The sequence below is a fragment of the Camellia sinensis genome, chromosome 10 (genome assembly GCF_055761805.1).
Source record: "Camellia sinensis isolate YWXY chromosome 10, ASM5576180v1, whole genome shotgun sequence".
Classification (NCBI taxonomy): domain Eukaryota; kingdom Viridiplantae; phylum Streptophyta; class Magnoliopsida; order Ericales; family Theaceae; genus Camellia; species Camellia sinensis.
The window spans coordinates 56273142-56295720 of record NC_138970.1 but is presented as its reverse complement, the minus strand read 5'-3'; the positions used below and the strand labels follow the sequence as shown (position 1 = coordinate 56295720).

The following is a 22579-nucleotide window of genomic DNA, read 5'->3' as shown; positions in this document are numbered from 1 at the left end:
CATGCAAGATATTCGTAGAATAGAAAGCGAAACTCTATAACTCCTGATGTATAAAAATGAATTATATATTGATATTAATGCATTCTTACACCAATAGTATGCAAATAATATGTTATAGTGGGTTTAATGAATTTGTATTATGAAATAAACTATTAAATAAAATTGTGTAATTAATTTCATGCCTTCAATTGTATTACATGTACGGATTATGAAAAAGTAAAGTGAGAAGTTGATAAAAAAATATTTGTGTAATACTATATATTTAAAGGACCTGCTTATTGTTTATTGTTTAAAATAAGATTGTGATCTTAATTATTAATGTTTATATTTATAAAATTTCTTATTTATCATTTAAATTCTTCAACCGAGTATGTAATAATTTCTTACTTAGTTGTATTTTGAATATAAATTAATTTATCCATACAAGTCTCCATATTTTGTATACATATCACAGACTAATTTAAGAGACACACATAATACAATATTAACAGTTGATAAAAAATCACGTATCACGTGCAATACACATTTCCAACCACTAGTATAAAAAAAGAGTAAAGACCTTGTCCTGTGTTCATTGATACAATTATTACAATGAACTAGTTTCATGCTTTCAAATCCCACACTAGTTTGGCCTCTTTCGGCAACATAATTTTTAGTCACTTTTTTTTGTTTGTAGCAAAAGTTAAAAGTTGGCTTTTTTGACTTTTTTTTTTCATTTGAGAAGTTGGTTTTTAGCCAATGGTAAAATTATAATTCTACCCCTCATGGGTCAAAATGTGATATATGGGTGAAGTTGTAAATATTTTAAATTAAATGGAAGTAGTTTGGTCATTTTATTGTGATTTGACATCATAAACAAATATTAATCAAAAAAATCAAAAGTAACTTTTTACCAACTTCTCAAATTATTTGTCTAAAAAAGCCAAAAGCTTAGTTAAAAGTCAAAAAGTCACTTTTTACTATCTTCCCAAAATAAGTTTATATTATTTCTATTATGCGGTTCAATTTCCACTTGGAAATATTGTCAATTATGATTCAGTTTAACCGTTGAATTCCCATATTTATCTTTTTAGACTCCAATGCAAATCTGAAATGTCAATAGTTTAAGTGATCTTAGACTCAATGAAACATTAGAATCAAGTCATTCAGTGGTCTAAGTCCACTACATTATTTTGTATTTTGTCCATTATTGGTTGAGACCCAACCTTCGCAAGAAGAAAATGAAAATGTAAGACCTTTACTCATATTTTTATTTGATGTGACCCATTAAAAATGATTAAAAAGATTAATAATTTAGTGGTGTGTATAATAAAATAATTAGAGGGTTAAATTGAATGTCACATTTTCTTTTTTTCTTTTTTCTTTTTTTATTAACGAAAGTTAATAATTAATTTCTAAATTAATTGAAACAATAGTTTGATAGAGAGAGAGATAGAGAGAGAGAGAGAGAGAGAGAAAATGATTAACTCTTATATTGATCTGTGTTGTGTGTCATTTACAAAGAGAAATGCACTCTCTTTATAGAGAGGAGAGGACGCATCGGATGCCAAGGTGAGGCACCGAAAGTAGAAAGGAAAAGCCAAAGAAGAGCGTACTTTATATTACTTTACATAAACTAATGCTAACATGCTAACAGCTATACAATACACTAAAACTTTATATTACTTTACATAAACTAATGCTAACATGCTAACAGCTATACAATACACTAACATCCCCCCGCAAACTCAAGGAGGGAAAGCATCAACCAAGTTGAGTTTGGAAACAAGATCACTGAAGCGCCCAGGAGGATGAGCCTTGGTGAAAATATCAGCAGGCTGATCGGCAGAAGCAATAGAAAGAAGATGAACAGTACCACAGGTAACATGCTGGCGAATGAAATGACAATCAATCTCAATATGTTTGGTGCAGTCATGAAAAACATCATTGTCAACAATCTGAATGGCACTCTGATTGTCACAATAGAGAGAGGTAGGACCAGAAGAAGAAACACCCATATCAGCAAGGAGCCAACGAAGCCAGAGAAGTTCCTGAGTAGTGTCAGCAAGAGCCCGGTATTCAGCTTCAGTACTAGAGCGGGCAGTGAGGGATTGTTTTTTGCTACACCAAGTAAGAAGAGAATCTCCTAAGAAGAAACAGAATCCCGTGGTAGAGCGTCGATCCGTAGGATCCCCAGCCCAATCAGCATCAGAAAAGGCACACAATTCAAGAGACGAGAAAGTAGAGTAGTAATGACCATAGAACAGAGTGCCTTTGAGGTAGCGAAGGATGCGAAGTAGAGCAGTATAGTGAGGAGTGCGAGGAGCCGACATGTATTGACTAACAATGTGAACAGCATGGGCAATGTCAGGACGAGTCACTGTGAGATAGACAAGACTTCCGACGAGCTGACGATAAAGAGTAGCATCAGAGAGGAGATCCCCATCGAGAGGAGTGAGACGAATCTGAGGATCAACTGGAGTAGAGGTAGTTTTGCAATCAGTAAGACCAGCACGAGCCAAAAGATCGGATCCATATTTGGCTTGGGACAAATAGGAACCAGTAGAATCATGAGAGGCTTCAAGGCCTAAGAAGTAGTTAAGAGTACCAAGATCCTTCATCTCAAACTGTCGGTGGAGAAAACGTTTGAGGTGGAGAATACCAGCTGCATCATTACCAGTGATAATCATATCATCCACATACAGAAGGAGAAGGGTGGTACCATGAGTAGTAGTCTGTATAAAAAGAGCAGAGTCATAGGAGCTAGAGGTGAACCCGAAGTCATGAATGGTAGAACTGAGCTTAGAAAACCAGACACGGGGTGCTTGCTTGAGGCCATAGAGGGCACGCTGTAGTTTGCAAACCTTATGAGGGAGAAAAGTGGACCCAGGGGGAGGTTGCATGTAGACCTCCTCAAGAAGATTACCATTGAGGAAAGCATTTTTGACATCCATTTAAAAGAGTTCCCAGTGGCGAGCAGCAGCAACAGCAAGTAAACTGCGAACAGAGGTAGGCCGAGCAACAGGGGAGAATGTCTCCTCATAATCAATACCATATTCCTGGTTGAAACCCTTGGCAACAAAACGAGCTTTGTGTAGACGTCCCCGAACGCCCCGGGAGGATGAGTCCCGTTCTGTTCGCTTTGGGCTCACTACAGTTCGGACTCTCGAATTGTCACGGTTCTTAATCTGAACCAAAGAGTCCAAATCCGGCAAATTGTTTTGAGAAAAAGATTTTTGAAAAGAAGTGCCAAACATAGACTGCTTTGCCAGATACAGAGTCGCCACCTAAATATTTTATTTTGGAAAAATTTAGGAAACCCTAACTCGGTGCCAAAGGCCGCATGTCCGTCATCACCAAAGTTGCCTCGGCTCGGGAACTTGGGTACGATTGGGGAAGGTCAGCTATGAGCACCCCCTCTCGCCCGATCAAAGATCGGCCTCTACTAACCGTGATATCTAGTTTTGAAAACATTATGCGTTCTTATTCCGGTTATTAGCCTAGATTTACCATGTTATGCGCACAGCAAACAAGTATAGACCGGGTCGCCTGAATTGGAACAAAACATTTCATGTTTGTTTGTTTGAAAATGGTTTGATGATGCTACCCGCAAGTAAGCTAAGACATGAATTTTGCCACCTTCAAGTGGGCTTAGAAAATATGGTTTTGCCACTTCCAAGTGGGCTTAAAACTCACATTCAATGCATTGTTCCAATTCAAATAACCTAACCTTCACCCACAAGCATTCAGGCAGTTATATCACATAAGCAGCTAGCCTCATGGTAATTATGCTATCATGGCAACATTCACACACATGTGGCATGCTAAAGCATAAAAGCTTACCTAGTACTCCAAGCCAAAACAGAAACCAGTTAGTAATCATGTGCATGATCCTAATTCATGTTAAGATGGCTAATGCAACACATGCAAAATGCAACTAAGATAGGCTCAGCTAATCTACAATGACTTGTGAGATGCTACGAATAACACGCATTCAATTTGGAATTGAAGTACAAATGCAGTTAGAATGATGCGCCGAGCCCGGTGCATGCAAAATGAATGAATGGATGCAAACATGCTATCATACTGTATGCTAATTGAAACATGCCCTAGACTAACCATCGAAAGCTAGTAAATAAAAGGGAAGAAAGACGTGGGGTTGGAAGACATACACACACTCACGCACACTTATTACACAATTGCCCTCACTCGGAGGGTTCGAATAAATATTACAGTCCGAATAAATAAGACTAAATTAATTATTACAGAATTTTTAATTAATTTACAAATTAAATGCAGAAAGAAGGTGGCCACAGCCCCGCCTCGGGATGCGTGAATGATGCATGCTTGACTCGTCTCGCCCGGAAACTTGCTGTTATAGCATTGTTGCCTCCGTTAACACTACCCTGCTCCTCTGAGGACTGTGAAAATTCTTGGGGCACCTCTGAACTGATTCTTGATCACTCTAGAATATCACCGGCCAATTCAAAGCACCACCGGCCATAGGGATGGGCTTATCGGCTAACTGTTGTACCACCGGCCAGCCACCAATGGTCGGTCGGCATTGTAGGTGGCCGGCCGGCCATTTCTTCCTGCAGAATCCAACAGTTGACAGCAGCAGAGGACAAGCAGTGTATGGCATGGAATTTTCAAGCAAATGTGAGCATGGCCACACTCCCTATCATGCAATGGACTCAAGAGAGCAGGGCCCTCGACCCTCGGGCCATCAATCACGCATTTCAATGCATGATGGCCCAAAAGCCAAGTGTGCAACTTCGATATCAAATGAAATGCAAGCACAAAACACATCAAAGGGCCCCAACCCCTATCATGATTGATCAAGAGGCAAGGGATGCATGCTCAATGAAATGCAACCTAGGCATGGAGGCTAAATATGCAACACGAACATGCAAATGAGCAATGTATACTAGGCACACAACCTAAACATGTAAGCAAACATGGCATGCAACATCATGCGATGATGGACTTAAACTAACATGGATAGCTCGCAAGCATGCCAAAATCAGTGGCCATATGATGAAAATGAGGCAACCAAGATGCATGCAAACATGCACAATGCAATGGCCCCGGGCCTAAGGCACAAAACACAACTCCACAAAGGCATTGAAAGGATGAATTATGGCATACAATGGCATATGTTCCATCACTGAAGTATGTTGCTCAATGGTCCCGAAACATGCAAATACGCCACCCAATGCATGAAATAGCCCCCGGAACTCAAAACTAGGCACATGTATTGAACTATAACTATGCAAAGCAAGCATTATTTGACCATGAAGCACAAAGACAGAGCCAAGGCAGTCCCAAAATATGCACAATACTAGTTTAAAGCATGGCCAAAAAGTGCTAACATGTAGGGCTAAAACAATATGCAAGATTGGCTAGTAAGCATGATTTATACCACACCTATATGAAGCATATGAAATCTCACCAAACCAGCCAAAAACAGTGAACAAAACATGTCAAAATATGCCCAAATACCCACTGAAATGAGGCCTACACATGCAAGAACGATGAGCTCCTTTGATAAGCTACAAGAGGGGTTACTCTACACATGCATCAAGGATACTTAGCACAGAAAAACCAACTCTGAAAATAAGTTATGGGGGTCCTAAAACCTACTGAAAAATGATAGAAACAAAGCTTGGAAGCTTGCAAATAAGGGGTCCTTTGGAAGGCCCAAAAGGCCACCAACCAAGACAAGGAGAGAGGGGGGGTCACCCCTCTCTGATTTTAAGGCTCAAGAACCAAACCAAGGCCAATGCAAATGCTCTAATGCATAGCCCTAATCATGAGGAAATGAAGCATGCAAAGGGGAAGATGACCCCAAACAGAAAAATGCCCTTAATAAAACTTCAAGAGGTGCTCAAAATAAGACTTTTTTTAGTTCATGGAAAATCTCGAAAATGCTTGCAAGTAAGGCTAAGCTAGGATGCAAAATTAGCCCTAAAAGAGAGATGGAAGATACAAGGAGGTAGATGACCTCAAACGGAAAAGTTTTCTTAATCAAACTTCAAGAGGAGCTCAAAATAAGATACTTTACAGTTTATGTTGAAGCCCAAAAATGCGTGCAAATAAGGCTAAAGAACGAAGCAAGATAAGGCTACAAAAAGGGAGATAGTGACTTACCCCTGTAGCACAGCAATGCAGCAGCTTCTGGACCAAGATGATGAGCTCTCAACCTCTGAAAATCAGCTTCAAGGCACTTGAATGGATGGTGGAGGTGGTAGGCTATGAGGTGTAGTGCAATAGGCCAAGAACAAGACCCTTTTGAACCCTCTAACACACCCAAATGTAGAGAGAAGGGGAGATATAGAGAGAGAGGGTGATATATATCATATATCAGATGTAAGGTCTGGTTTTTTGCTGAACCAAAAGAAAGGAGGAGGAGGGTCTCCTTATATAGACAAGGGAATGGCTCCACGCTTCTTAAAGAAGCTAATAAAAGAAGGGTCAAAGGGGCCAAGCTTCCAAGAGAAGCTAACCCAAAGGTTCAAGCTTCTTGAGGAAGCTAAGACAAAGGGTCAAGCTTCCTCAAGAAGCTTAAGCAAAGGGTGCAATCTTCTAGAGGAAGTTTGGATCAAAAAGGATGCAAAAGGGCCAAAACAGCCACATACGCATATGGAGGCAGGGTCTGTGCACCCCAGCTGGCACAGCTGGCATGCACCATGCCTGCAAGAGTCAAAAAGGTGGTACCGGCTAGAAAAGGAGGCCATCGGCCAAATAAATGGTCGGTCGGCTACTTATTTGGTCGGTCGGCTATTTTGACTGGCTGGTCAGCGAAATTGATGGCCGGTAAGTGGCTTCCAAGGCCAAAAAGTGGCCGGTGGGTGTCCATATTGAAGCCCCAGAAGTTAGCTTTCCAATGGTGCAAACCTTGCATTAAAATTCCTCATGTGCAAAAAGTTATGCCCTTTTTGGTGAAGCCGCGCAGATTCGGTCCAACCGGAATGATGCCCTACTTCAATCAACCATATCTCCCCCACCCGGACCTGGCTTTAGGAGATTCTTGAGTGAAAAATGAAACCCCAGAAGTAAGCTTTCCAATGGTGGTGGCCTCATAGCTAAAATCCAAGTATGCAAATGAATAAGCCCGATTCAGCGAGGGCTGCTCGACTCTCTCCTACCCGGATTCATGCCGAACTTCTCCCAAACTAGTTTTCTCCTCTCCTTTCCTCTTTTCTTCAACTCCAAACCCCTAAACAAAGTGTTTTGAAATATTTTTCAAAGATTTCATCTCTCTTTCATTCATCTCCACTTTGTCCTTGCTCGGTTTATCGAAAAGCGCAATATTTACCGAAATGCGAGCGTCGGAACATTGTAGGAACTTTATTTTCAAAACATTTTGAAAGAGAGGGTTTTAAGATCTAAAATCTTTTGATCAAGATTGTTTTGGTCCAAAAGGGGTATGAAGTTGGGATTTGACTCTCTCATTACTGAAGAATTTGAACCTTTGCCCTGCACACCTTTTACCACCAAGTAAACCATCAGTAACGCCCAAGTCTTAAGGGCGGTCAAAAATGGGGTGTCAACACTTTGTAGCGTTCAATAGAGCCATTAGAATGAGTCTTGATTTTGTAAACCCATTTGCAGCCAATCGCAGTCTTGCCAGGAGGAAGATCAACAAGATCCCAAGTATGAGTCTTATCCAAGGCCTGGAGTTCATCAGTCATAGCTTGCTGCCAAAGAGGATTAGTACAAGCCTCACGATAGGAGGTAGGTTCATAAGTAGAAAAGGCAGCAGATCCAACAATATAATCACGAAGATGGATAGGAGGTTGAGTTACCCGACGTGGTCGACCCGTAGGAGGATCGGTGGGAGGAAGAACCGGTGGAGAAGGAGGTGGTGCAATGAGAGGTGGACCTTCAGGAAGAGCAAGCTGAACGGGATCAAGAGTGAACAAGGGCGTCTCGATGAAGGAAGAACCTATATCAAAAGCATCAGAGAAGAGATCTATGGAAGGATTAGTAAACAGTACATTAGTGGCAAGCGCGGGTAAGTGAAAGAAGGATAGGGAGGAAAACATTTTGTGCTCCCAAAAAACGACATGTCGGGAGATGCGAAGACGTTTAGAGAGAGGATTCAAATAGCGAAAGCCTTTATGTTCAATTTCATACCCAAGAAAGCAACAAAGACGAGAACGAGGTTCAAGCTTGGTCTGTTCATGGGATTGAAGCAAAACAAAGCAGGCAAAGCCAAAGACCTGAAGATTGGTGTATGGAGGGGGAGTGCCATGTAAACGTTCAAAGGGAGTTTGATTGTGGATGACAGGGGTAGAAGCACAATTGATAGTGTAGACAGCAGTGAGGGCAACTTCCCCCCAAAAGTTTTCAGGACAAGAAGAAGAGAGAAGGAGAGCGCGAGTAGTGTCAAGAATATGCCTATGTTTCCGTTCAGCATGGCCATTTTGTTGAGACGTGCCAGCACAGGAACGATGAGGCAGTGTACCATGACTCTGAAGAAAAGAAAGAAAATCCGAATCCCGATATTCCAAGGCATTGTCAGAGCGAAAATTTTTGATGGTTTTGGAAAATTGGGTGTGGACCATTTGGGCAAATCTATAATAAAGGTGTTTAAGTTCAGACCGAGTTTTCATGAGAAAAAGCCAAGTAAACCGGGAAAAATCATCAATAAAAGCAACAAAATAACGAGATCCCCCCATAGTAGTAGTAGGGGAGGGTCCCCAAATATCCGAATGTATAAGATCAAAAGGTGCATGGGAAACAAAAGTACTTTTATTGAATGATAAAGCAGGTTGTTTGGCAAGCTGACAGGGTATACAATCGAAATTATCTGGAATTACATGACCCAATTGTCCACTAGAAACCAAAGACTTTAAGTGATTAACAGAAATATGCCCTAAGCGACAATGCCAAAGATGAAAAGGAGATAATGAGGAAGCAGATGCAGGAGCAGCGATCTGAGGAGAGTCAGGAACATGAAAGTGGATGAGTTCATAGAAACGTCCGTGCTTACAGCTGATCCCAATAGTCTACCCCGTCTGAGGGTCCTGCACCAAACAATCAGTAGCAGAAAATGTGACAGTTAGACCAAGTTCACATAATTGACCAATAGAAATAAGGTTTAAGGTGAGAGCAGGGATATGATAAACTTGAGATAAAGATAAAGAAGATGTGGAAACAGTACCAACATGACGGACAAACATGAGAGAACCATCAGCAGTATGAATTGAGGGAATATGAGGAGATGAAGAGATGGAAGAAAATATAGTAGAACTGGAGGTCATATGATTACAACAGGCAGAGTCAAAGTACCAAGAAGAGTTACCTGGGATCATAGACAAAGCAGTAGGAGAAGGTGTACCAAAAGAAAAGAGAAGGTGTTTGAACATGGTCTCTACATCCATTTGAGAAAAGAGAGGGGTAGACGAAGTAGGTGACTCGGAGAAACCCTCAGAGGCAGCAGCAGCAGTGTGATGAGACTGATTCCCAGAAGCAGTAGTAGTGTGATGAGACTGATTCCCGGAACGATGAAAGCTCCCCCGGGAAGAACCACCGCGAGAGGAGTGGCTATTGGAAGATGAGCGGGAGGGATTGCGAAAACAATCTTGTTGTAGATGGCCAGGACCAAGTTTGTTGCAGTATCGGCAGGATCTGACAGGGCAATTGACCAGGAGATGTGTTGACGGAAGGCCCCGATTCTGACAATAGAGGCAGGCAGTGGTCCGTTGGGTAAATGATGGCCGATACGGAGGAGTGGCAAGAACAGAGTCCACATTATGAGTTTGGAGAGTACCGAGACCAGTCTCCTCTGATAGCAGCTCAGAAATAGCTTGTTCAAGAGTGGACAATGGATGACGATGAAGAAGAGAGGCACGTACGAGCTCAAAAGAGGAAATAAGAGCCATGAGAAAGTGCGCCAACCTCTGCTGATTACGATGGATAGTAAATAAAACAGCATCTTCTCGGTGAGGCCAAGTCGGTTCGGAAAGAGCAAGCTGGTCCCAAACAGAGTACATTTGAGAAAGGAAGTCATTGATGGACTAACCGGATTCTTGGCGCATCCGGTGAAGTTGGCTCTGAAGTTGATATTGATGAGCAAGACCAGTAATCTAGTATCGTTCTTTCAAAAAATCCCAGATGTCTTTTGCAGGAGTAGTTACAAAGTCAAGCTGAAAGTGACCAAACTGAAGACTGATAGAGGTAACAGAGGTATTTCGAAACCAGGTAATGATTTGGTAATTCTTACTGTCCCATTCCTCAAGTCGGTCTTCATATGTAGCAGTAGCAGTAGTATCAGTAGTTTCATCAGTGTCTTTCACCGGTTGGGTTACATCCCCGGTGACAATTCGGCAGAGCTTCTTTTCTTTGAGGAAGGAAGACATGGCTTGGGCCCACAGAACATAGTTGGAACCATTCAAAATAACAGAAATGGGATGAGAGGCATCATGACGATCCATAATAATAGTTGAGTAGGGCTAAATCGATAGGAATAGACTTGAAGGAGCAAAATTAGGTAAAACAGAGTGTACCAGTGAGTCCGGAAGGTCGAAAATAGTTAGGAAAGGTGTGTTGTGTAGAGATGATGTCAGCAGGATGTAAAATGATGTCAGCGGCGCACGTTAGCAGAACGGCGCACGCACGGCTCACGGTAGCAAGCTGGTGCACGTGGGTGCACGTTAGCGAAATGGCGCAAGCGCGGCTTACGGTAGACAGATGGTGTACGCGGGTGCACGATAGCGGAACGGCGCAGGCGCGACTCACAGTAGACAGATGGTGCACGCGGGTGCGCAGTAGCAGGCACGGCGCACGAAAGCGCAGAGCTGTAGGCACATGAGGGCGCGTGTGAGAGTGGCAACGGAAGCAAAGACGCGCCGATCACAAAGGCGGCGCGTGGGAGCGCGTGAGGGCGTTTCTGACGACGGGCGTGGTGCCGTTGGAATCGTAAGGAGATTCCGAGCTATTTGGTGTAATGCCACTGTGTACGAGACTAAGCACCAAAATTGAAGAATGCCAAAATTGTATAACTGGACTCTGATACCATGAAACAATAGTTTGATAGAGAGAGAGAGAGAGAGAGAATGATTAACTCTTATATTGATTTGTGTTGTGTGTCATTTACAAAGAGAAATGCACTCTCTTTATAGGGAGGAGAGGACGCATCGGATGCCAAGGTGAGGCACCGAAAGTAGAAAGGAAAAGCAAAAGAAGAGCGTACTTTATATTACTTTACATAAACTAATGCTAACATGCTAACAGCTATACAATACACTAACACTTTATATTACTTTACATAAACTAATGCTAACATGCTAACAGCTGTACAATACACGAACATTAGTATTGTAGGAGAGTTTAACTCAAACCCTCTCCTTACAAAAACTTAAGACTTGTCTCTTAATTTTACTTTTAAGAGTGAAATTCAAGACCTTTTAATAACCAAAAGACTAGGCACATAAGTTACCACCCGTTGATTGAATGTGACACCTACTAGTGATAATGAATCAAAAAGGACATAAAAATGGAGGAAAATGATTCACTTGCTGTCCATCAAAAGGGATTCTTCGCAACACAACAGAGGGACGAAATTCATTTATACTGTGCTTGGTTGAGGGATTTGAGGAGGGATTTGGAAAGGGAAATGGAAAGGTAGGTAAAATGTAAAAAAAATATACCTACATTTCACATAGTTTCACACACCTTTTCCCTTTCCCTTTCTAAATTCCTCCCCAAATCCCTCATCCAAACACAACATTAGGGCCTACAACAAATCAATTATAGTGATAAATAATTTTGTTCATTCACGTCATGTGAAAGGTCGATGAACAAAATTCTCTTTATTTTTGTTGGTTATTTCCCGTGAAACTGTTCTAATCAACTAATTTATTATATTTTGTTAAAACCATCACTGAAATAACTAATCATTGATTGACTAAAAGATAAAACTGGACCCATATTATGAGAGTTTGATTTTGTTCATTCACCTACAATTTGTTTGGCAATTAACTAGTTTAGTATTCTTTTTATTTTTTACAAAAGGCTATGCAAAATGATATAAAGGTGATATGACTCAAATAAGAGAATGCAATCCAAAAAAGTCAACCTTTGCTAAAAAAAGTCGAGAAATCACTAAGACGTTTGTTATCTTTTAAAAAAGTCAAATATCACATTAATTTATTTTATTCATTAAACGTAATTTTTTTAGTAACTTCCCAAATTTATTAACTTTTTCAAAAATTAAAAAAACCCAAAAAAAACAAATAAGCTAATTTGATAAATTTATACTCCTTTTTTACTTTTTCTAAAGACATTTTAGCATAAAAAAAATTTAGCCAATAAGGCCTCGTTTGGGAACAGGCTAATTTAGTAATTTTTTAACTGTTTGGCTAAAATATGAGTTAAAAAAAACTAATATGTTTGGAATGACTTTTTGACTTTTTACGAAAAGATGTGCAAAAAGTAGAGAGAAAAGAAAATATTTGACTTTTTGGCATAGGTTGTTGGCTTTTTGGCTAATTTAGTAACTTTTTAAGCTTTATTTTTAATAAATAAACTCAATTGTAAGTAGGGGTGGACAAATCTCGAGTCCGGCCAAGTTCGTTTTGAAATTGCACTATATAGTATGGGAATATATCATCTCAAGCCTAATTCAATTTGACATTAGGCATAATTTAGTTATTTCAAACCCAAACCTGAAATAACTTCTAAATCCCGAATCGGCCCACTTACCCCAGTAAATATGAGATATTAATTTTTTATTCTTTATTTTTATCTTGAAGGGATATTAAATTATTTAAATCCTCTTAATTATTATTTAAATTTGAAACATTAAAAAAAATTATTAGTAAAATAAATATAGTCTTTTAATAAATATTTTAATCTAAACTTTAGAAAGAAGTATATGCTTTTTTGTCTTTACATTTTTTCTACTTTATTATAGCTAAAATAATATAAAATTGCAATCAATATTCTATAAATGGATAGGATGGGTTGGGTTGTGCTAAACTTCCTTATCTCAAGAACGACTTAAATATTAAATAGGTACAAAATCTTAGTTTAGCTTTGTCCGATAAACTAAATATTTTTTATACTCTTCAAATATTAAGTTAGGTTGGGGGAAATGAGCAAACGAACCATGGCCACCCCTCATAAGATGAAGGAAGAAAATCGGATTTATGAGCCCACTTTTCTAATGTTTAGTCATTCATTTTAGAGATATTTAAAAATAAAAATAAAAATAAAAATAAATGACCCCAGAATAAAACAGCCCATGTGGAGTTGTAGGGAAAAGGAAAAAGACATTGTAGATTTTAATTCATTGAAATCAGATTTGCTCATGGTAGAGAAGAGGATAACCATTCTTTATAGTCCAGTGCTTGAGAGAATATAAATTTTTCTCTTAAAATATGTATACTTATATTGATGGTGTGATATAGGTAATGATAATTATATTAAACCTTCCTTTCGTTAGTTATTGTTAATTAATTGTTGGAATAATTGACTTACAATGATGCCAGGCAAAGTCTCCATAAAATCTTTAACGCGAAATTACAAAAGAAATCTCATAGTTTGAGCCTTATAACAAAATAATTTTTTTATTTTATTAATTTAAATTCTAAATTTTTTATTTGTTTTCAATTTAAATTATTTGTCTATTTTCGTTAAGTAAAATTGATAAAAAAAAATTATATTTTAGTCATTAAACTCAATAAAAATGATATCTTAAACATTTTATGTATATCTACATTGAGTTTAATAACTAAAATACTTATTTTCCGTTGGTTTTACTTAACAAAAATAGGCTAATAGTTTGAATTGAAAAGAAATCAACAGATTAAGTTTAAATTGATAAAATTAAAAATTTAGAACTTATTTTATTTTTTTTAGAAAGAGGATTTATTTTGTTAAACGCTCAAACCTTAAGATTTTTTTATAATTGTTCCAATTTTTAATTATGTCCACTAAAGTGTGTCAAAAAACTAGACATCTCACACCAACTCATCGTACAAAATTATATACAATTAATAAATTTTAACCAGTAGTCTAACTGATCAATCAAATAGGTTGGACTGGTTGAGTGATAAAATTGACTGATCAATTTGTTTATTTCGTATAATTTTATACGATGAGCTGGTATTAAATATCTAATTTTTTTGGTACATTCCTACACATAACCACCCTAAAAAAAACAAAATAAACAAAAAAAAAATAACACACAAAGTCAAAAAAAAAAAAAAGCGCTTTCGAGCAAATCTGAGACCTCTAATACTACTAAAGCAATTTAATTAAAATTATTTTTCCTGAACCATCCAGAACCATCCAAACCAACCCAACACACGCCTATTGACAACCAAAAGCATCAATTTGATAGAACCCTTACACATTACTACACCTTATTAGTAGGGTCAATAATGATTCAAATTACAAGAAATTTCATCAACAATCATAGACCACTCGCTTAGATATTTTTTGCATTTTGCCAAACGAAAGAAGATGCCAGAAGACACGCAAACCTTGAGTATTTTTTATTTATTTTTATTTAAAAAACAAAAAAACCTCCAATTACAATGAATTGAAAGAAAAACACCCAACAAGAATCGAAGAAGGTTGGGATACCCAATCCAAAGGTGATGAATTAGCTTTAGATAAGCACGAGCAGCCCAATGGACAACCCCGTTAGCTACTATGCGGCACCATTTAAAGGACAAAGTCCCTCCTCCCTTGATATGCCATAAATTTGATATCTTCAAGAATAACATCAGAGATGGATGTAATGAAGGATCAAGGGGCACGTGACCCCCTCATTTTTTTGAAAATTATTCTAATACACATGAATATTAAGAGTGTCTCCAATATATCCCTTGTAAAATTATACTAGTGCCTCTCCTAAATTATTTTAAGGTACCTAATATTTTTTATTTTTCAAAGAGAACCCTTATATGATGTTTTAACAAAAAAAATAATGATATCTAAACAAAATGTTTGTACAAAAAATCTATGTAATAAGTTGTCTTGTGGTTCCTTCATTTTCAATCAAATCATCCACTATTGTCTTTGTAATTTTACAAATGTTATTGGCACATCATTTTGATGAATTTTTTTATATGAATTTTATGTTTATAAATCACTTTTAGTAAACTCTATCTCGAACACATTGATACTTTTTGTACTCCTCACCCATTCTCTCGTCATAGTTTATAATCTCTTCAATTTTCTTTAATCATTAAAAAAAAATTGAGTATTGGAATTTTTATTTTTTTGGGTATGTTTCTTTTAATCTATCTTGTAAGAAAAAAAAAATTAAAAAATTCTAGAACATATATTCTAATCAGATGTAATAAAAAAATTTCACCCACGTGTTTATAATTATTTTTGATCTTCTACACTAATTTATAATTTTTCTAAAAATTTAAGGATAATTAGAAAGTATAGTATCCCTACTTCACATTCCTAAATCTGTCACTAAGCCTCCGTTTGGGAAATGGGTTGGCTTTTTGACTTTTTGACTATTTTAGCTTGGGCTAAAAAGTTTGATTTGGGAATGATTTTTTGACTTTTTGGCTTTTTTGACTTTTTTGTGAGAAAATAATGTAATGATTATGGGTTAGATGTGATGTTTCATTTGTTGTGGCTAAAATAACCTATTTTATTTTTTGTGACTAAAATAGTCAAAAAAATCTAGAAACCTTCTTCCCAAATAGTGCCAGTAGCACCACAATCCCAAAGGGAACATCTTCCGAGACACGGGACTGGATCACTCTCTTGTTGTCCCCTTCAAACCTCAAGTATGAATACTGTTTGTTAGATGCAAAAAAATACTACAAAAATTTTGAGAGTTCAATTTTTGGGTAAATTACGAATATACTTTTTGAGATTAAATATCCAATATGCAAAATAAATCTAAGATTAAATTAACAAAATTAAATATTCATAATTTATTTATTGAGAAATTCTATTTGCACACCCCACATACTCTTAGTTCACACCATCATTCATAATTTTTTAACTACAATTTTATCCTCCAATCAAATATCCAAAATACCATCATCTCTAATTCATGCCCCTCATTCAGAAACCCTAACCCTATTGATAGCCACCACTACTAGCCACCTTCATTGGTCGGCCAACCACCACCAATCAGCAACACTATGAAGCCACCACCATTACGAAGTCGTCTTTCCTGTTGTCACTTTCCCTTCTCTTCTTTTTGTCTGTCGCCACTGCCATCATTGCCATCAGTTACAACTTGCGATCTAGGGATTCAGAAAGCAGTGATGGGGGGATCATAATGAAAACTGCAAAGGCAATGGTTATAGAGGAAGGGATAGTCAAAGCTAGTCAAGTGACTGATTGCAATTTGCAAAGAGTGTGTGGGGTTCAAAGTTAGAGAGACAGGATAAGAGGTTTGGAGTTATGAGGACTGCCAGTGATGGCAGTGAAGACGACATGAAAAAAGGGGCTATGGGGGGCTAGCTAGAGGAAGAGTAGCGCTAGAGAAGGCGATGGTGATTAGTGGTTGCAGTGATGATTGATGAGTTACGATTATGGTTAGAATTATAATTAAAATGTTGATGATAAGAGTATTTTGAGAATTATGTGAGATGATGAGGTGTCAATTGAGAAAAATAATAAATAAATAAAAATGTGTATAATGTGAATTAAATGAATGGTGTCAACTCATAGTAATAGTATTATAAAGTAAAACCTCTGCTATTTATTACAATGTTCAAATTTAGGATACTTTTTATAATTTTTTCATAATTTTTCAACTAGAAGAAGAAGAGGACAGATTACAACCATAGAAAAAAGGCAAGGACGTGGGCGCAAGGGAGAGGAACGTAGGAGATCAACATTACGTCATATCAAGAAACGTGTACGGTTAATGGCATCCATTCTCTGTCCTTCCTTCCACTACAACCACTATAAATTGGGTCATGGGTTCATTCCCTACTAGGGGTGTGCATAATACCGCCGAAACCACCGAAACCGCCAAAACCGCACCGAACCGCACCGCCAAGGCAAATTTGTTATTATTTGCCAATCGAACCGCCGGTTTTTGGTAAGAAAAATGGCAAATTCTAGTTACACTTTTATCAATCCGCCGGTTTCTATTTTTCTTCCAAACCGCACCGACCCGCACCGCTATTAAATGATGTTTTATAAGATTCTAAAAATTCTTTTTTACTTAAGTTTGCTTGTTGTTCTATACCTTAGAATATAGTATTACATTACTGCTCGAGGGGAATTCAAGATGTCAGTAACCCAAAATAAAGTTGGATTCCAATTCACTTTTCAATCTTTTTTTTTTTTTTTTTTTTTTTTCTGGCCATGTTGCAAACTTGCATCAGCTCACTTTTCAATCTAAATACTTTTCAACAGTAAACATTTTCAATAAATTGTAAACCCTGAATGATATAATTTAATGTATTGTATTTGATCATTGTAGCTTCCACAGATTCTTGTAATGAACTGATGGCATAGTCGTTGATATTATCATGTTATTGCTACACTTGCTGCATCAGAAGAAAGTTTCGCAAGATGCTTAACATCACGATATATCTCGTCTTTTTTTTACTCTTTGATTTAAGTTTTGTAATTTGAATTATATTTTTTATAAACCGCCAATCCGCCCGAACCGCCAAGGCAAATCCGCCATTATTTGCCAACCGAACCGCTGGTTTTTGATAAGGAAAATGGCAAATTCTAGTGACACTTTTATCAATCCACCACCCGCCATACGGTTTCTATTTTTCTCTCAAACCGCACCGACCCGCACCGCGCACACCCCTATTCCCTACTACTCGTTCAACTCTTGAGAGCTTTTCTTGTTGTCTGCATTTATTGCTTTTCAACTTTCTCTCTTTTTCTAAGCACTTTCTCTCCCAACTTTTTCCCTAGAAAATGTCTTGCTGCGGAGGAAACTGTGGCTGCAGCGGTGGCTGCAAGTGCGGCAACGGCTGTCGAGGGTAGGACTTTGTTTTCATTTTGATCTCTGTTTGTTTCCCTAGATTGTTCTGTCTTGAAAATTTTCCCGGCAGGAAAGTTTTTCCTTGTTAAAATTTAGTACTTTCCTTCTTTAATTAGAACATGGGTATGTTGTATATTTTGACAAAAGTACGAAACTTTGAGAATCTTTTGGGTTAATTACCAAGATTTCCTCAATTATTTATTAATATTATTTTAATTCTTCATCTATAAATTCGTACATATTAACTTGTCAATTTTAAAACCGTACAAATATGACTTTTTTGGAGGTGGTCGGTGAAGATATATAGAATTGCGGAAATGCATGAGACCCCCAGCAGGGGTCATGCCTGATTGGTTAAAAAAAAACAGTTTTTCTTTTTTTTTTTTTTTTTTTTTTTTTATCCATTGCCAGCCCCCCACGTGGAGGTGGGGGTGCTGGGAGTGCATTCCTGCTGGGGGTCTCCAGCAGGACTCATAGAATTGAAGGGTTAAAATATATAGGTTCATAGATAAAGAATAAATTAATATTTACTAACAATTTAGGAAGTGTTAGTGTAATTAATCTAAGGAGTGTTTTGGCAATATAATATTTTAATCAAAAAAAAAAATACTACTAAATAGTCAACTCTTTTATTTATTTTTTATACTTTTTTTTTTTAATTACAAACAGTTGGGAATATTTTATACCTTTTTTTTTTAAATTACAAACAGTTAGGAATTGAAAAAAAAAATTAAAGTGAAAAAATATATATATAGACACACATCACATCATATATGAGTTTTTATTTTTTTTATCACATCATTGGATTCTCTTTAAAATTCTCAATTTTTATTAAAAAAAAAAAATACCACGCTCCAACTTTCACCAGCCTATAATTCTCCCCTTTTGAAAAAATAACAATAATAATCAATTAAAATAGTCCTTCTCCAAGACAACCATAAATATTTTTTTAATACTTATTTTTGTCAAAAAGTGGAAAAAATAGGTTTTAAAAATGAAAGCAAACAGATCTTTCATAGACAATTAAGCTGTGCTTTTGGTTTGGATCAAGGATTTAAGAGGGATTTATGGAAGAAAGAAAAAAATATTTGTGAAGAAGAGAGAGAGAGAAGTAAAAAGCAAAGAAAAGAAAAGTGAATTCTCTTTTCTTCTAGTTTCTTTTTGCAAATCCTTAGTTAAATTTTTTATCCAAACAATTTTTATTTTTTATTTTTTACAAATCCTTTCTTAAATTATGCATCCAAACAGAGCCTTAGATAGTTTTTTTATTTTTATTTTTTATTTTTAGATGGTGAGCGTTTGTTAGTTTGTTTTATGTTTTTTTGTATTGTTATTTGACTATCGCTCTTAACACAGACCATAATATTATAGAGCAATTTTATTTTAATTTGTATCATTACAGTTTGTATTAATATATTTTGGTTAAAAAAAAAGAACACCAATGATTTGACTATTGTAACAATATTAACTCTCAATTTTTAATTTTGTGGTTTCGTTTGGGAAGGAGATTGACTTTTTGACTTTTTGACTTTTTTTGGCTATTTTAGCCTGGGCTAAAAAGCTTGGTTTAGGAAGGACATTTTGGCTTTTTTGATTTTTTTAGCTTTTTTGTGAGAGAAAAGTGTAATGATTATGGATTAGATGTGATGTTTTTTTTTTGTGGCTAAAATAGCCTATTTTGTCTTTTGTGACTAAAATAGCCAAAAAAACCTAGAAATCAACTTGCCAAATGGAGGCACTAAACTAAATTTTTTATTTATTTTTAATCTAAATCATCTATTTATTTTCGTTAAGTAAACAATAGCATTTAATCATTTAACTTGATGTAGGTATATATTAAAATATTTAAAATATATATTTTTTAATTTAATAATTAAAATATTAATTTTTTGTCAATTTCACTTCACAATAGGCAAATAATTTAGATTGAGAATAAATCAAAAAATTAGAGTTTAAATTACTAAAATTAAAATTTTATTATTTATTTAGTTATAATGTCAAACCTTGACTCTTTGTTTTTAATTTTTTCAAAAAAATTATCACCCCTTCCTCTCACCATTGACAGGTTTGTTTGTTTATTTTTTATTTTTTTTAATTCTTTCTGGATTACCAATTATTGAAATATTTATCCAAATAATAATTTATTAATGTTGTATTGGGTTAGGAGATTTGGAAAAGAATTTTAAAAAAAAAGAAAAAAGTAAAAAATAAAAAATATGCAAAATATAAATAAAATATATTTATATTTTATATAGTTTCATATATATATATATATATATTTTTAAAAAAAAATCTTTTTAAATCCTGCAATGAAACATAGCGTAAAGATCCGCCCTTAATTATTTTATGATTTGAAATGCTAAAATTTCTAGATAATATGATCACAGATGCAACATGTACCCTGACATGAGCTACTCAGAGACCACCACTACCGAGACCCTTATTGCTGGTGTTGCTCCTCAGAACACGTATGTATCTATTCTTTACACACACACACATATATATGTGATCTTTGTAATTTTAAAATTTTTAGATAATTCGTTTGATAAATTAGAAAAATATATAGTAGTTTAAGGTAGTTTGACTAGTAAGAAATTTTTTTAGTTATTATTGGATATGACAATTATTGAATATGGGAGGCATTCTTGAAATTTAGAAAGATATTAATGATAAAATTAGCACTATTGAATATGAAGAGCATTTTGAGAATAATAATAAAGTGTTGGTATCAGGTATGATGTACGTTTTACATAATAGAATAGATATGTTTTGTATATAAATTGTAAAGACGGAAAAGTAATTGCATTTTATGGAGTGCAAGTGAGTTTGTATCTTCATGAATTTGTAATTTTTTTTCGATCTTCATCATTCATAAATTATACCCAACTCTTTTACATCTGATTTTTTTCTTTTTTTTTTTTTTTGGGGGGGGGGGGTTTGCGTAGATATATAGCCAACTCTTAAACACTAGATAAATGCAAAATAAGAAAACGAATTGTACATCATTGTATTGCAAGTGAAAATTGTGTTCCGATGGCTCATCTCACTTGTACTTTATTAATTTATAATTATTTCTCTCATTTTTCATTTATCCAATTTAAAAGTCTTAAGAATGCAAAAATCTATCATGGGACTTACACAATTTCTCACATAACGTGGGTCTGAGTTTTTTTAAGTTCTACACTCATGTTAAAAGGTCATGTCCGATTCTATAATTGGTTTTTGTGCCGGGCCAGTAAAAAATATCCTATATTCTACAATCTAATTTTATTAATAACACTTGTTTTTGCAAAATTAATTTCCATTGCAAATTTTTTTTTTTTAGCTAAATGGAAGTTACATAGATATCTGATATATATTTCTAATTTTATGTGCAGACACTTTGAGGGATCTGAGACGGGTGTGGGAGCTGAGAATGGCTGCAAATGTGGAGCCAACTGCAGCTGTGACCCTTGCACTTGCAAATGAACAAATGACAACTTCCTAACCACTACTAGCCTTCTGCAAAGCTAGAGATGAGAAGATGATTCTCACTCAACAATAATCTAAATACATATGTAATATGTATTTATATATGTATAACATCTCTGTGCTTGTGGGTATGAGGCTTCTTTAAATTATGAAGGTTTTTTTAAGTGTTTTTCTTATAAATAAAGTGGACATGGTTTCATGGTCATTTGGTGTTTGTTTGGCTATGTTTGTATAAAGTTAGGAGGTTATATATGTTTGTTTTGAGTTCGGATGTCTATCTGAATGGAAACTCTACTTTTTCTGTTAGATTAATGTCGTTTTTTTTTTTTTTTTTTTTAGGTGCATTTTTATTTTTTTGCTTCATGAAATCAGTGAAAATTGCCTTTTTGGCATCGCATGGGATAAAATAAGGACTTTGGTATCCTATCCATAAAAAATTTTAAAAAGAAAAAAAAAAACACAAAATTAAAAACAAAAACAAAAACAAAAAAAAATCCAAATAGATCAAACGTGTATATTTCATTAATTTTGATTATGCGTCCTCTTATTATAAAATTTTATATATTATGTGGTCTCTATCTTTTCAAATATATTAGACCATGTAATTAGTTTTTTTCTATTTTATCTTCTAAATTTTAGATAAATTAATTATATATCTTCCTATTATAAGATGACCGCACAATCACTTGTAGGGATGGCAATGGGGGGCAATGGGGTGGATATTAATTCCCCATCCCCATTCCCCTATAATAAATTTTCTCCATTCCCCATTTCTCATTCCCCATGGGTACCACCCTCCCCATTTCTTAATGGGTATGGATTTTCCCCCACCCACTTTAATCCCCATTTTTATTTTTTATATTTAATGTTAACAACCACTTTTTTTTTTTTAAAGGTCCACAACAAAAACTAAATATACCTTCAATCTTTTTTCTTTCTTTTTTAATATATTTAATGTTAACAATTTTTATTTTTTATTTTTTATTTTATTTTATTTTTTTTAAGGTTCACAACAAAAGTTAAATATAACTTCAATCTTTTTTCTTTCTTTTTTAATATATTCAATGTTAACAACCTTCTCTCTTTTTTTTTATAAAGGTTTTATCTAAATATACCTTTAATCTTTTTTCTTTCTTTTTTAATATATTTAATGTTAACAACTTATTTTTTTATTTTATT

At 35.6% G+C, this 22579-nt stretch overlaps 2 protein-coding genes across 2 annotated transcripts in view; both read left to right on the top strand.

Annotated features, from left to right (window-relative positions):
* The window catches only part of LOC114257878 (metallothionein-like protein type 2), a 79673-nt gene extending 57967 nt beyond the window's left edge, over positions 1-21706 (top strand). The window contains exon 4 of the transcript XR_014342028.1: positions 21481-21706. The gene's annotated coding sequence lies outside the window, so the exon portion shown is untranslated. The remainder of the gene's footprint in view (positions 1-21480) is intronic.
* Positions 17754-21706, top strand: LOC114257879 (metallothionein-like protein type 2). Its single transcript, XM_082891432.1, has 3 exons — positions 17754-17927; positions 20317-20397; positions 21307-21706. The coding sequence occupies exons 1-3, from the start codon at positions 17863-17865 to the stop codon at positions 21395-21397; spliced, it is 237 nt and encodes a 78-aa protein (XP_082747558.1). The 5' UTR covers positions 17754-17862; the 3' UTR covers positions 21398-21706.
* Positions 21707-22579: the final 873 nt, after the last annotated feature.

Coding starts and splice junctions, on each gene's coding strand:
- LOC114257879 (XM_082891432.1), top strand. CDS start 17,863: ATGTCTTGCTGCGGAGGAAACTGTGGCTGCAGCGGTGGCTGCAAGTGC. Junction 17,928..20,316: donor TGCGGCAACGGCTGTCGAGG/GTAGGACTTTGT, acceptor ATATGATCACAG/ATGCAACATGTACCCTGACA. Junction 20,398..21,306: donor GGTGTTGCTCCTCAGAACAC/GTATGTATCTAT, acceptor TTTTATGTGCAG/ACACTTTGAGGGATCTGAGA.